General features: G+C 39.3%; 1 protein-coding gene and 1 long non-coding RNA gene across 2 annotated transcripts; one reads left to right on the top strand and one right to left on the bottom strand.

Annotated features, from left to right (window-relative positions):
• Positions 1–551: 551 nt before the first annotated feature.
• Positions 552–1507, bottom strand: LOC136258675 (uncharacterized). Its single transcript, XR_010702920.1, has 2 exons — positions 1375–1507; positions 552–1301 (listed from the first exon to the last, which is right to left on the bottom strand). It is a non-coding gene; the product is annotated as an uncharacterized lncRNA (long non-coding RNA).
• Positions 1508–12277: 10770 nt separating this feature from the next.
• Positions 12278–15097, top strand: LOC136258498 (uncharacterized). Its single transcript, XM_066051814.1, has one exon. The coding sequence runs from the start codon at positions 12278–12280 to the stop codon at positions 15095–15097; it is 2820 nt and encodes a 939-aa protein (XP_065907886.1).
• Positions 15098–16368: the final 1271 nt, after the last annotated feature.

Here is a 16368-nt window from a genome sequence, read left to right as displayed (position 1 = left end):
AGCATGTTTAAGTGGAGGACAAATGAAATAGTAATGCTAGATTATTTATGCATACAAATGTTTCATAATGAAATTGATATCCGATTTTGATTTGTACTTCCACTTTGCAACATATTCAAGAGCAAGAAGCTACCACACTTAATCTCCAACCACTGTCATTAATTAACCAAGATCTCACTAGTCTGTAATTCACCTTACTGTAGTGTATGCTTTCTTCATTTCCTTTGAAGTTGTACCAAGAGTTCATAATAAGGTGGGGAGTGTCTAACTTGAATGCATTCACCAAACACCCTGCTTAAAGTAACACCTCGGCCTTATTTCAGAACAAAGGCTTTACCTTCTTCAGCAACTCTAATCAACAGTTTTCTATCCCCCAGTAAAGGTGTTGATTTGATGAAAGGTGAACTTTACACAGGGTGTTTGTACAGGCCATACTGAGAGTTAGACACTCTCCCCCATACAAATCAGTATTACGAACTCTTGGTTGTACAGTATAGGTAAACAAAAATAAGTTTCTCTCCCATCTTATTCTAGGATTTCTATTGACAAGGAAAATTCAATTATTTGTATACAGGTTCAAAATTGAGAAAATATAAAGAAAGTGAATTAATATTATACAGTCAGTTTGCTTTTGGATATTTAATGTCTCCAACCACAACAAAAATTCGATGAATCCATGCATCTCATCACTGGTCGTCTGAACATTCTGAAAGTGATACCTCACTCAATCAACCATATATTCTGTTTATTAGACTGAATAAAGTCATGATTACCTAAACAATCACTTAATTAATGTTTTATAATTATCCTATTCCATTTTCCTGGAGGTTCCACTGATAAAATGCAATTTCAGCAATGATAGCAGCTAGCCAAGCTGCAAGTTGATTCAGAAAGCACTCCATTCTGTAAAATAAACCCCATCCAGAATTCAACTCAGTACTCAGGCTGAGATATCTGACAATAGTCCACTACTCTGTTAATGAATCATTGATGTTCACACAATATAGCCTCCTTGAGGTATCTGAATGTTTGCTCCTCACACACTGCACAAAATTCCTTTAGATTCTACTTAGACTGAGTTGATTCAGCTTGTCACCATACTTGTTTCCTTTGTAGTGTAGCTATACACATACTGATTTATGCCGATTAGAAAGGCTGGGCCTCAGACTGTACATTCTAAAGTCAAGTAAGTAAAAATAACTCACATACTAGTAAAAAAAAGTCATGCATTAAGTTCCCTACTTGATATATCCGAAGATGAAATCACTGAGTCAGCTATTCCCACAATTAGTACTTCGTTACTAATGACAACCAACAAGAACCCACAATCGATCCTTAAATTCGTTTTATCTTTCTTGGGGTACGTTTGATTACCTGCTGGAAGTGCCACTGATAACTTGTACAGCAATGGTAAGCTGCAAGCTTCAATCTGAGAAAGCATTCCGTTCCGCAGTTTAGTCCATCATTCCGTTCCGTTCCGTTCCGTTCCGTTCCGTAGAATAGTCCCCACCTCCTGTGGCTTTGCAGCAAGGCAGGTTTACTTTTCGTCATGATGCTGTTTTATTATGTTTGATGTCTGAGTTGCAAGCTTGTTTGGATAATGTAGAAATATTTGCTGATTTGGATGGCAAACGTGCGTCTGACTCTCCTCCTGCCACCATTCCCCCTGCTGTACTAGTGTGTTCTCACCGACCTGACATTGTTATATATAATGCAGAAATGAAATCTGTTGTACTTCTGGAACTTACCTGCCCATTTAATTCTCGTGCTGACCTTTCTGCTGCACGAGAACGTAAGCAGGAGAAGCCAGAATATCTGCAAATTATTGCTGAGCTTGACCGCTTGGGTTTTGTTAGTCATTACCACACAGTTGAAATTGGTTGCCTTGGCCATTACCTTACAGAGACAGTAACATCTATGAAAAGAGTTTCAAATCTGAGTTTTTCCAAGACGAAAGCATTGCTTGATAGAGCAGCTGATGTGGCTATAACTTCCTCTCAGAGAATCTTTTATGCACGTAGTAATCCAACCTGGACACTTTAAGTTAAGTTTTGTAGTTAATTATTTTTGTATGTATCCTTGCCATGCCTACGCGGATCTTATCTTTGTAGTCGCATGTGTCCGAGGCTCTGTATGTAATTTTGTCATTTCATCATTATTCTGATGGTTTCAAAAAAAAAGAAAAAAAAAGGGGTCCCGGGCAAAGAGTTAAAGTGAGGCTTCAGAGGCAAGAAGGTTTCCATTCTGAATCACAACTTCACCCAAGCTGTAAGTTGAAGACAAAAAAAGGTCATGACCTGCTAACAATGACAATAGCTACACCTCACCATCTATAAGTTTGCTACACTGCTCCTCTGAAGAACACTGTGATTGCTCTATTAGAGTATTTAGATCTGACTGTTCTATTAGAGTATATCGATCTTTTCAACAGGTATTCAAGGGGCCCTTCATGGGGCCTCCTGGGGCCCCTTTCAGGCTGGGGCCCGGGGAAAATGCCCCAGTTTCCCCCCTTGTGAGTAGCCCTGGGTGAGGTAAAGCTAAGCGGACAGTACTAGGTGTTAAAATGCTGGACAGCTGGAAAGCTAAGCCCAATGAGCTCAAACAAGCTTTCAGATCTACCAGAAACGATTTCAACAAGTTGCTACGGAATTTAGAAAAACATTATTCAACGGAATTTTTAAAATTTTTTTGTTTTATTTTTAATTTTTTTAAAACTCCCGGCTAGATTAGTCTCGATCCCAGACCACAAGGGTCTGGTGACACGCAATAGAAACGCTAGGCAGTATAAAACAAAGCCTTACAATTTTCATATGACATCACGTATTACGTAATCTGAGGCAGGGATTCAAATTGTCAGCAATGATGGAGCGCTGCTAAAGATCCATGATGTTACCGTAAAAAGCATCGGTGTAGACGGTGAATGGGACACAGCGATAAAGAACAAAGTGAGTTCTAGTTGCGTGAAAGTATAGGAATATCTGACGTCAGAGGCGTACTCGAATCTGATCGGCGATCGATGAATTCCTCGGTCGTATACGTCACTGCCTATAGTTTGTATTGCGTGTCACCAGACCCTTGTGGTCTGAGGGCGAGACTAGGACTAGATGTACTGCCCTTGCCTACCACTCCCAGCACCAAGGAACAAGTATGCTGGACAACTGAAAAGGGGGACAACTAAAAGTCCCTAGGACCAGCAATATAGCCCATTTCCGGGGAAGCATTGTTGGAACGATGAAGGATGGATCGTGTTCCCCGGATGCATATTGTAGCAGAACGAAGCAATGATAAGGACAATGTGCAGCGAATCCACGCTAGAGTGCCACTATAAGATGTTGAGCTGTGGTGAGAAAACATGTCGGCCAGACGACGATAGAATGTCAGTGCTTCTCTTCCCATTCCGCCGGATGTGGAAATACTAAAGGTTAAAGGAAGCCTGTTCCACCTCCCGGTCACGTTCGCCATACTCTTGCTTCTGTAATTCATGACGACGATATATAGATGGTATGCTGGAGTTATGGCAAGAGTACATAATAATAGAGTAGGGAGGAGAGTGTCTAATTTCAGTGGATTCACCAAACTCACTACGCTCAGACCTTGCGCAATCAACTATAGCTACCAAAGGTGACAAATGGCTTGCTCTATGAAGGAGGTTGTAGCACTTCTACGGCTTCAATTAGGAAATATCAACAGTCTTCTGTTCACTTAAATGTATTGAATTATTACTATAAGTTTTATGGATTGAAGTAGGAGGGTTTGAGCGCAGTATGTTTGTATGGATTATATTGAGAGTTAGACACTCTCCTCCCTCTTCTATTATTATGTACTCTTGGTTATAGTAACTTGGTGCATTAGGATGGAATACCCTTACATCAAGAAAGGCACTTTGTCATCGTCCCCAGAAACCACATGCATGAATATCTGCCCTGGCATCATCCTGTCGGTTGGCAGACTTGGGAGTGATTACTTCACCACTGAGGGGCAGTAAGAGAGGCTCAGTAGCAACATCTGAACACACCCTTGACAATAAACCTGCCGTGATGTCACGCAAGTCATTGTGTCGCACAAAGGTTAAGTCCCCATGTTGACAGACCATAGCATGGCCGATAGTAAAAGAAGCCCCGGCCACATACACAGTGACTGGGAATATTCAGTAACTTCCATACGTAACTTTCAACGGAATTTTCTACTGACTGAGTAACTGACTGATGCCTTCAGACAAGCGTAACTCGATAACGGTTAAGGCTACGGCGAGTTTGATTTTTTCACTGTTCGACGTCGCTTTGGCCCGACAGGTGCCTTTTGGCATACTGCAGTACGTACAATGCATTCGACATAGACTTACCAGTGTCCTCCTTTGCGTCCCATTTATCTTTGCTGACAGGGAAAGGTGTTCTTTTTATATACTTCAATACCTCCATCAGTTCCAGTATCATACACTCGTTCCAACCACCTCCTCAAGCTATTTCACTTACCAACAAGAATCGATGTTTACAAGTACTCTTTCTTACCACGAACAATTATTCAATGGAACCAACTACTTATCTCTGATATTGACAAGATTGACATTGACACTTTTAAGAACAATCTGATTGTTATTGTGTATAATTGTAATGGACATTAGCGTGTTGCCCCTGGTGGGCTTTGCTAATTATAATTTTAATAATAATAATAATTTATTTCCCGCCCTAATGGCACTCCCATCCTCCCCGATCTCTAGCTAGAAGTTAAGCCTAATTTAATTTACAAAAGACAAAAAGCAGCGAAATGCGCGAGGTGTCGATTTGGCGCGAGCACGTGATGGATAGTCTCGCGTGGCCAGACCACTTTTTCTCCACACGGCGCTTATCGATTGCATTACAAGCGCCTGCTCGAAAAAGGATATGGTGACAACTGAATTTACAACTCGTTCTTGTTACCTACATGTTTCTGTAGATAACGATTTGTGAACGGAAGCTGTATGGTGCGCCCGCTCCAGAAGTTGTAACTCCTGTGCGGCTGACAGGTGGCGTTGATGCCGATTTACGTAAGTCCAGGTGTCGCTGACAAATTAGGCCAGAACGAGTTGTCAATTCGGTTGTCACCAGACCCTTTTTCGAGCAGACGCTTATAATGCAATCGATAAGCGCCGTGCAGAGAAAAGGTGATCTGGCCACGCGAGACTACGTGATGGATTCCTTCGAAACGGAAATCGTAGGTATTTTTCATCGTGGCTATTGTGATTGCAGAGGTGCTTTTCAAGCAGTTCTTGATTCGTACTGCTGCGTAACGGGTTGAACATAGCCTACGGCGAAGCGTAATGGATACTTCACTTTTCAGACGATAATAAATACCATTGGGGCGCGCGGAACGATTTTTTTGGTATGCGTGGATTGCAGAGATGCTTTTGGAACAGTTCTTGATTCGAAATACTGTGTAACGGTTTTAACACAGCTGACAACGAAGCGTAATGGATATTTCACTTTTCAGACGATAATTGATATAGCTGGGGCTCGCTTTGCCTTTCCAGATGCGGTGTGCATGGGTTCATCAGTCATTCATAATAAAATTATTTATTTAAAAAGGTAACAAACAAGTACACGGAAAATTTAGGAATTTTCAACTAGAGTTGGGACTATAGCAGGTGTGGTCTATTCTACGGAACGGAACGAAACGGAATGATGGACTAAACCACGGAACGGAACGCTTTCTCAAATTGAAGCTTGCAACTTACCATTGCTGAAACTGCCCTTACAAGTTATCAGTGGCACCTCCAGTGGGTGATTAAACATAAGATAAAAAGAATTAAAGGATCGATTGTGGGTTCTTGTTTGTTGTTATTCGTAACGAAGTATTAATTGTGGGATGAGCTGTATCAGTGATGTTCATCCATGCATGGTTCATCTATGGATATATCAAGAAGGGCACTTTATGTGAGCTGTTTTGCTTATTTTGACTTTAGAAAACAGTCTGGGCCGGCTTTTCAAGTCATGTCAGTGTACAAATAAAGCAAGCAGGAAGACACTGGTAACAGGAAAGAGCCAGCTGAATTAAAACTTGAAGAATTTTGTGCAGTGTGTGAGGAGCAAATATTTAGGCAGACTGCAAGGAGGCTACATTCTGCAAACATCACTGAAGTGTATGTATGGAGTTATTAACAGCCGGTGCAGTGGACTAATGCCGTATTCAATAGTAAACTGATTTTTTCTGTTGCACAAATTCAAGGATGTGTCTGACTGCTAGACTTGATCAGGATAAATGCCAAAACTCCAAGATCAACCAAATCTCAATTATAAGCCTTCAATGTATGTGAAACCATGCCCATAGCCACCAGGCAAATGTGATTTGGACCAAGGTGTGTGTGTGTGTGTGTGTGTGTGTGTGTGTGTGTGTGTGTGTGTGTGTGTGTGTGTGTGTGTGTGTGTGTGTGTGTGTGTGTGTGATTTGAATGTATCTAGTCAGACCTGAAATGGAACACTCACATTAATTACATATCACCTATGAATCCTAGGATTTCTTAAGTGTAACATTTCACATGCTTCACTTCAAACAAAACGGCTAAATTTGTTCGTCTATTTTCAAGTGATTCCCAGTCCAGCTGGTCCATGAAATTACAGTGGGATCACATGTATTTGTTACAGTGTGGGCTGCTCTGCATTGGATCTACTCTAGAGTTGAGATTTCAAGGTAGACTGCCAATGTACCAACACTTGTAGCATATTTAAGTGGAGGACAAACGAATACAGTAATGCTAGATTATTTATGTATACAATTTTTTCATAATGAAATTGATATCCCGTTTTGATTTGTACTTCCACTTTGCAACATATTCAAGAGGTTACCACCCTGTTAATCTCCAACCACTGTAGATATTAACCAAGATTTCACCAGTGTTTGTTTTTTTCCATCTACAAGGAGCAATAATTATGTAAAGGCTCTAATTCATATTAAGTATTTAAATCTGTAATTCTAGTTGTACTAATTTTATTGATTTGTCTGTATGTTTTTTCATTTTCCTTTGAAGTTGTACAGTATAGGTAAACAATGATAAATTTTCTTTCCCATCTTATTCTAGGATTTCTATTGACCAAGAAAAAATTAATTATTTGTATACAGGCTCAAAATTGAGAAAATATAAAGAAAGTGAATTAGTATTATACAGTCAGTTTGCTTTTGGATATTTAATGCCTCCAACTGCAACAAAAAAATTGATGAATCCATGCATCTCATCACTGGTCGTCTGAACATTCTGAAAGTGATGCCTCACTCAATCAACCATATATTCTGTTTATTAGACTAAATAAAGTCATTATCACCTAGCCTTTTCCTGTCACCAGTAACTTTTTAGTTAATTTCTCTGTGGATATTATGCTCTGAAACTGAAGAAATTGAGTGGTCTTTTATCTTGTCAAGATCAGCAGAAACAAATGACATCCAATCAGCTACTGTATTCTAGTAACAAAACTTGCCTTGGCCATGCAATAAATGAACCGAAGAGACCTGCTTGATATATCCGGTAGTAGAAAAATCACTGCATGAGACAGCTATTAATATTTTATTATTATCCTATTCCATTTTCCTGGAGGTTCCAATGATAAAATGCAATTTCAGCAATGATAGCAGCTAGCCAAGCTGCAGGTTTTGACTCAGAAAAGCATTCCATTCTGTAAAATAGACCCCATCCTGGATCCAACTCACTATACTCAGCCTGAGATATCTGGCATTAGTCCACTACTCTGTTATTGAATCATTAATTTTCACACAATATAGCCTCCTTGAGGTATCTGAATGTTTGCTCCTCACACACTGCACAAAATTCCTTTAGATTCTGCTTAGACTAAGTTGATTCAGCTTGTCACCATACTTGTTTCCTTTGTAGTGTAGCTACAAACTGATTTATGCTGATTAGAAAGGCTGGGCCCCAGACTGTACATTCTAAAGTCAAAGTAAGCAAAAACAACTCACATACTAGTTAAAACAAGTCATGCATTAAGTTCCTTACTTGATACATCCGAAGATGAACACATTGAGTCAGCTATTCCCACAATAAGTACTTCGTTACTAATGACAACCAAGAAGAACCCACAGTCGATCCTTAATTTCGTTTTATCTTTATTGCCTGCTGGAAGTTCCACCGACAACTTGTACAGCTATAGTAAGCTGCAAGCTTCAATTTGAGAAAGCTTTCCGTTCCGTTGTTTAGTCCATCATTCCGTTCCGTTCCGTTCCGTTCCGTTCCGTAGAATAGACCCCATCACCATAGCACATCGATAAAAAAGTACTAAACAAGTTGGAGTAGTCCATGATATTAAATCACTGTAAAACAATAAGAAGTAAATTGAGTACCACCAAATACTATCGGAACTAGATCGGCTAGATATTACCAACTATTATGAGACCTTCAGTTGAGATCAGTGTGCTAGGGCATTACCATCAATATTCTGTACCAACACTTCCGTTTTGTTGACCAGGATTTGTCTATTGCCAAATCCTCAGTAAGACAACTACTAGATGATGCCTCAAAGGTGTGTGTTGCAGCATCCCAGAGAATTTTTTTGGCGAGAGATTGCAGGGAGTGGCTGTGTCCAACCTAGTACTTGCGTAATTATTGTAGTCCTAATTTTTATTTGTATGTTATACATGTAGTTACTGTATAGCCTTATATATCTGTAGGTCATTTTTTTTCCACCCTTGCCATTCCCACACTGGGTTCATTTTCAAACTAGTATTTTGTGGTCGCATGAGACCGAGGTTTTTTTTGTGGATTTGTATGTCTTCTCATCTATATAATAATTCTATAACTCTTTTCCGGCACTGTCCCGTCGTTCTTGGTCGGATTCCAATAGGATCGGTACCATTCAAATCTAAAATTTAAGGCGAATCTTTTGATCCGGTGTCACAGTGATATATGTTTCCCCGGGTAACGTGTTTCCCGCACACATATCCCTAGGGATCCGTGTTTCCCCGCACACATATCACTAACTCGCTAGCGACCTACAAGTCACAGTGATATGTGTTTCCCCGGGTAATATGTTTCCCCTTTATAAAGTCATGTGCAACGTACGTAGTGTTAGCATAGGCGCGCATGCACTTTTAATAATCATAGCTAGCCATACCTATGCGACTAATACTATAATTATACATGTTGATGGAGGAAATCAAGCCATTCACTGGCATTCAACTATAACTGCTAACCTGTGCTGTGATTTGGCTATGTAGCTATAGCATCAGTTTAATAAAACAGTAACTACAAGTACATGTATACAGTATCTCTAGCTATATAGAGTAAATCATGTGATTGCGTGCAGCTATGTATAACTAATCAATGTAGCTACAGCTTTGGCATGCAGTCAATCATTATCTACCTCCTAGCCGGTTCTATCTGGGGTTCCCAAGGGAGTATTTTGGGACCCCTACTCTTCATTATTTACATGAATGATTTACCATCTTGTGTTACCATCAGTAAAACTTTACTATTCCGGCATTGACAACACCAAGATTTATAATACTGCATGTTTGTAGTCTTGGAGATATTTCACTGTTTCAAAATGATTTAGACTCAGCAACTTTGTGGAGTACGAGATTTAATATGTTCTTTAATCCTAAAAAGAGTGTCCGGGCCACCTATATTAATGCAAAAATCATCACTAATTACAAAATAGCTGACACACATGTTTTAACAAATAGTTCACATAAAAATCTCGGTATTATAATGTCATCAGACCTATCTTGGGATCAACACTACAAAAATATAATCCCTAAGACCTACAGAATGCTAGGACTGCTCCATCGCAGCTTTAGCAAGCATCAAACAGTGACAGCCAAGAGAACTTTGTATATTTCCTTAGTGAGATCGCAAGTTATATACTGTTCAGTAATTTGGAAACCTAACCATAATTATCAAGGACATCACACTTATTGAGCAGGTCCAGAGAAGAGCAACAAAGTTTATTTCAAATGATTATTAGTATAGCTAGCTAGTATAATTATTGTATTAGCTTATATAGTAGCTATAGCTAGTTAGCTAACTATAGCTATATACATACAATATGCATGGTGTCTATTAGCTAGATAGCAATATATCTACTGAATGGTTGGATCGTGCAACTAGCCGTATGACCTTGGAGTTACTTCACGATGGCTATATCTTAGTGGGAAACACGGATCCCTGGTGATATATGTGCGGGGGAAACACAAATCCCTAGGGATATGTGTGTGCGGTGAAATATTTAAAAATCGCTACGGGAAACACATACCACTGACAGCTTTTGGTGGGAAACACGGATCCCTAGTGATATGTGTGCGGGGAAACACGGATCCCTAGGGATCTGTGTGCGGGAAACACGTTACCCGGGGAAACATATATCACTGTGACACCGGGATTGGTGGCGATTCGTTGAACTACGGAAAATATCCTTTAAACCACTTTAGCTACCGGATGAAGACACGAATGTGTCCAAAACTTTCTGGAGACCTTTATCGTGTTACCAGCCTTCCCCATCCCAGCTTACACCAGACGTTTCTCCCCCCTGTGGACGACAGAACGAGAAACGGAAAATCGAGGCAGTATAATTTTTAAACAAAAACTCCTCCCTGGTTTTTCCCCCGATTAGCTTCAAACTCGCTAGACCAACTACCCGTCCAAAACAATGTGTCATAAGGTGGTTTTCGTGTCTGTCATTACGTGCTAACCTTGGTTGCGAGATACTTATCACTGTCAATGGCCATTATAAGTTTACGATACGCGTGTACGGCGTTCTGGTATACACGCGTTGCCAATAGATAATCAGGTGACGTATTGGTCTAAAAGCTTACAATGAAATAGGATCAATCACTTTTTCATGATTTAACCAATCACATCAGCGAATTTTACTCATGTGATCTGGTGTGTACGCTATCATCCGGTAACTATTCACTCCCACCTGACCTAATCCAACAACAATCATTACAATTTTTTAAGTACCAACTGAAATTATTATTACTTTCCCCTACCAATCAGTAATCCCATAATCAATCATATTGTAAAACATTTTGTATGCATGTTTCATATGTGCGTTAATCCTCAAACTGAGGCTGCACATTTTTGGAAAAAAATAAATAAAAAAACTAAAAAAAAAATTTTTAACAAACCCATCAGTATAAAAGGAGAGTTTCGTAGTGGTTGTGGCAAGTCTACGAGCTATGATCAGGCGTCTTGACAGAGGCTATGGAACGAAAACTCTAGGGGAAAACACACTCTGCACCCTCCACACAAATCTGTGAGCAGAGACACTACACAGAGTCATCTATACATCTCACTATACACCACCTCGCAATTGCTGAGAGGTAAATAAATAAATAAAATAAATAATTGTGTATGCGTTCTATTAGTGTAAATATATAAGACACTGAGCGTTTAATTAGAGTAAAATAGCTAATAGCATAAGTGCATCCCCCCACCACTTTTATGGGACACTGATTGCATGAATAGATTGAGATACTCTAATAGAGCAGTCACAGTATTCATAAATGCAGTGTAGCAAGCTACTTAGCTACCTATGTGTAGTTATAAATTCTATATAACAATTCTGTAACTCTTTTCCGGCACTGCCCCGTCGTTCTTGGTCGGATTCCAATAGGATCGGTACCATTCAATTCTAAAATTTGAAGCGAATCTTTTGATCCGGAATTGGTGGCGATTCTTTATTAAACTATACGTGAAATATCCTTTAAACCACCATATCTACCGGATGAAGACACGAATGTGTCCAAAACTTTCTGGAGCCTTCCCCATCCCAGCTTACACCAGGCGTTTCTCTCCCCTTGTGGACGACAGAACGAGAAACGGAAAATCGAGGCAGTAAAAATTTTAAACAAAAACTCCTCCCTGGTTTTTCCCCCGATTAGCTTCAAACTCGCTAGACCAACTACCCGTCCAAAACAATGTGTCATAAGGTGGTTTTCGTGTCTGTCATTACGTGCTAACCTTGGTTGCGAGATACTTATCACTGTCAATGGCCATTATAAGTTTAAGATACGCGTATACGGCGTTCCGGTATACACGCGTTGCCAATAGATAATCAGGTGACGTATTGGTCTAAAAGCTTACAATGAAACAGGATCAATCACTTTTTCATGATTTAACCAATCACATCAGCGAATTTGATCATGTGATCTGGTGTGTACACTATCATCAGGCAAATATAAAAAAAAATTTTTTTAACAAACCCACCAGTATAAAAGGAGAGTTTCGTAGTGGTTTTTAACATTTACATGCAACCCAAAGTGGCAGGAAATCACTGAGAACTTGCATGATGGTGAAATGCCAATTAATCGCCCAGATTTGTTGGCCAGAGTTTTTAAATTGAAATTGAAGGAGTTGTTGGAAGACATCACTGTACACCATGTACTTGGCAAAGTGGTAGCCAAAATTCATGTCATTGAATTTCAGAAACGTGGACTACCACATTGTCACTTACTGATTCACCTTCATCCTGATGATAAATTATGCAACTCTGAGGATATCGATCATATCAATTCTGCAGAAATACCTGATCAGAATGCGAATCATAAACTTTATGACATAGTGCAATCATGCATGATACATGGTTCATGTGGATATCTAAGGCCTGGATCGGTATGTATGGAGGACAACACGTGCACTAAAGGTTACCCTAAAGAGTTTTGTGAACATACAATTGAATCAGTAGATGGATATCCCAAATATCAACGCAGAGATAATGGTAGATCACTGAATGTGATGAATGTTACTGTGGATAATCGGTGGGTTGTTCCATACAATCCATGGCTGTTATTGAAGTATGGAGCTCATATTAACCTAGAGGCATGTATGTCGATTAAATCAGTGAAGTATCTGTACAAATATGTCTATAAGGGGCATGATTGCATTCAGCTGGAATTTGAGGAGAAGTTTAATCATGATGAAATACATACATTTGTTGATGCCAGATATATAAGCGCACCAGAGGCAGCTTGGAGATTATTTGAATTTCCAATGCACCAACAATCTCATACAATTGTATGTCTTGCTGTGCACCTACCTGATGAACAAAGCGTATATTTTCATCGTGGTGAGGAGGAACATGCACTGCTGAATACAAGTCATAATGATACACACTTAACAGCTTGGTTCAAGCTAAATCAAGTTGATTCTGATGCAAATAGTTTACTATACACTGAGATTCCATCACATTATATATTTGACTGTAAATCAAGGAAATGGAAGAAACATCAGAGAGGAGGTGACAAAGTAATAAGTAGAATTTATGCAGTATCACCCAATGAGACAGAGAGGTACTATTTGCGCAATGTGCTATTACATACCCCCGGTGCCAATAGTTATGCAGATTTACTTAAAGTTGGTGATAGGAAATGTAATTCATTCAAGGAAACTTGCCATTGTTTGGGTTTGCTAAAGGATGATGCACAATGGCACAATACCTTGGCTGAAGCTGCTACCTTTCAGATGCCATATCAGCTTAGGAGAATGCTGGCCATGATATTAACACATGGTGATCCTGCCGAACCATTGCAGCTATGGGAAGACCATAAGGCAGATATAATTGAAGATTATTTGAGAAGACTATCATTTAATGATGCAGTCCAATGTGGCCTACATGATTTAAATTCATTGCTTATTCAGACAGGCAAATCATTAATTGATTATGGTATTCCTTTACCAGTTGAGCATGAATGTGATGCACAACCAGATTATGACCTCAATCAAGTTGCAATCTGGCGTTCTCAACTGAATGTACTACAGAGAGATTTAGCTAATGCTGTGTTGGATTCTGTCATGTCACCTAATGAATTTAATCCTACACTGTTTTATTTGGATGGACCAGGTGGAAGTGGAAAAACCTTTACGTATAACTATTTAGTTGCAGAGTTGCATAGTAGGGGATACAAGGTTGCTACTGCTACCTGGACTGGTATTGCAGCCACCCTGTTGATTGGGGGACGTACAGTTCACAGTCTGTTTAAGCTGCCTGTACCACTGCTTGATACCAGCTCCTGCAACATCTCACCTACATCGAACTATGCAGCTATGCTAAGAGAAGTATCTCTTTTTGTTGTTGATGAATCCTCCATGGTACCAGTCTATGCCTTTGATGCCATTGATAGGCTATTAAGAGACATTACAGACAACAGTAAGGCTTTTGGTGGCAAAGTATTTTTGTGGGGAGGTGACTTTCGTCAGGTGCTTCCAGTTGTACGTCATGGACATCCATCTGCCATTGTTGAAAACTGCATTAAAAATTCCACACTTTGGCCATGTGTAGCCAAATATCAACTCACAACCAACATGAGGGTGCATCAGGATGAAGCTGAATTTTGTGAATGGCTATTAAATCTTGGTGATGGCAAGTTACCAATTAGAGACAGTTCACCCTTTAATGGATGCATTCAAATTCCAGGCCATTGTGTAATGGATTCTGTAGTGAAATCAGTCTTTGGAGATGAATTAATCCACGACCGAGTGATACTTTGCCCTACAAATGATGAATCACTTAAACTCAATGAGACTATATTAAATCTACTTCCTGGTCAGCCACTCATGTACTTTAGTTATGATGATATAGTGTCAGATGATGACAATGAACGTGCACAATATCCTATTGAGTTTCTCAACAGCTTGACACCGTCAGGTATACCACCACATCGCCTTACACTGAAGGTTGGTGCAGTTGTAATACTATTGCATAATATGAATGTCCATGAAGGTTTGTGCAATGGGACACGGTTACAAGTATGTCACATGCATGATCACAGTATTGATGCAGAGGTGCTGACAGGCATGAAAGTGGGCTACAGAGTGCTAATACCACGTATACAACTTGCACCATCTGACAGTGGCATGCCATTTGTGTTATCACGGTGTCAATTTCCTTTAAGGCTGGCATACTCAATGACCATAAACAAGGCTCAAGGACAGACATTTGCAAAGGTTGGATTGCATATGGAGCGGCCATGTTTTGCACCTGGACAATTATATGTTGCATTGTCAAGGGCACGAAGATTTGCAGATGTCAAGGTTGAAATTTTAGGCTCTACCAGGCAAGGGACACATAATGGAGATACATTTACTGCCAATGTAGTGTATAGACAAATATTAAACTGATTACATTAATTTAATTGATTGTATATATATGTTAATTGATGCAAATATTATACTGTTGGTATGTAATGATGTGATTACTCCTTGATCATTAGTACTGTTGAATTTAAGTGTATTCACACAATGGGACATAACAATTATCTTAGTATCACGCGCATTTTGCGCAGGTACCACTAGTTATTTATTAATAATGGTCTCAATCAATCGTTATATCCCTACTGAGCATTTCCATTATGGTATCTTGAGCACAGTAGGGATATAACACTTCTTATTGTTTTAAAGTGATTTAATATCATGGACTCAGTGGCAGATCTAGGATTTTTAAAAGGGGATTTCTGAAAGTTGGTATAACTGAATAAGACATCTGATGGCATTTCTCCAGAAAAGTTTGAGATTTTAGAAGCTCTGAGATTGAATTTGGGATATTTTTAGTTACCAATTACAATAAATCCAATGCCCTAAACTGTAAATAAGACATCTGATGACATTTATACTACAGTTAACTATAGGGCAAATATGGTGACTACAAGCTGTAGCTATGATTGCTCTATTAGAGTAGTTACCTGACTACTCTATTAGAGTATCTCGATCGTTTTTAATGCAGTGGGAGATGAAAGCGAGGGGTCCGCCACGCTTGGAAATCTTGTACGCTACCAAGAGAAATCGGTGATTTCATCAGAAATCAATCCTTGCGAGTGAAGAAATCGTATGATCACTGAAGAAATCAGAAATCAGCTAGGGAAATCATAAATCGGCAATAGAAATCAGAAATCACAGCAATAAATCGGAAATCAGACGCTAGAAATCAGAAATCAGCTAGTATAACTTCGTAAATTGCCTGTCATTACCGTATATTATATAGTGTTCAATGTATATAATCTGTAGCAACTTGCATCTATAGCTTAGTGTATGCAGTTGATTGTATTGCTATTCGCGCTATTTATTATATATAGCTACCCGGCTTGTTATACGTGCTGAATTCGTCGTCTTGCTATAACTATAGTCTACTTATATTGGACTCAGACACACTAAACTGATAGCCTCGGATATAACTACAGCTTTTAAGTAGCTATACTATAATCACTTCGAGTGTGTCTGGAGAGGGAAGTGGGGCTCTTGATCTCACTCTTGATTTATTACTAGTGAGTTATTATCATAACCCATTTTCTGTGGTGCAGCATACGTGTGTAGCTATAATTATGTACATTAATAGTGCATTTGAATTTTGAGTGGTCTTCATGCAGTGATGTAGTTATCTATATAGCTTCAGTGGT

The sequence above is a fragment of the Dysidea avara genome, chromosome 6 (genome assembly GCF_963678975.1).
Source record: "Dysidea avara chromosome 6, odDysAvar1.4, whole genome shotgun sequence".
NCBI classification, from domain to species: domain Eukaryota; kingdom Metazoa; phylum Porifera; class Demospongiae; order Dictyoceratida; family Dysideidae; genus Dysidea; species Dysidea avara.
The sequence above is the reverse complement of the archived record's forward strand: the minus strand, read 5'-3'. Positions and strand labels throughout refer to the sequence as shown.

Bases quoted from the DNA above. Each gene is read 5' to 3' on its own strand.
- LOC136258498 (XM_066051814.1), top strand. From the start codon at position 12,278: ATGCCAATTAATCGCCCAGATTTGTTGGCCAGAGTTTTTAAATTGAAA.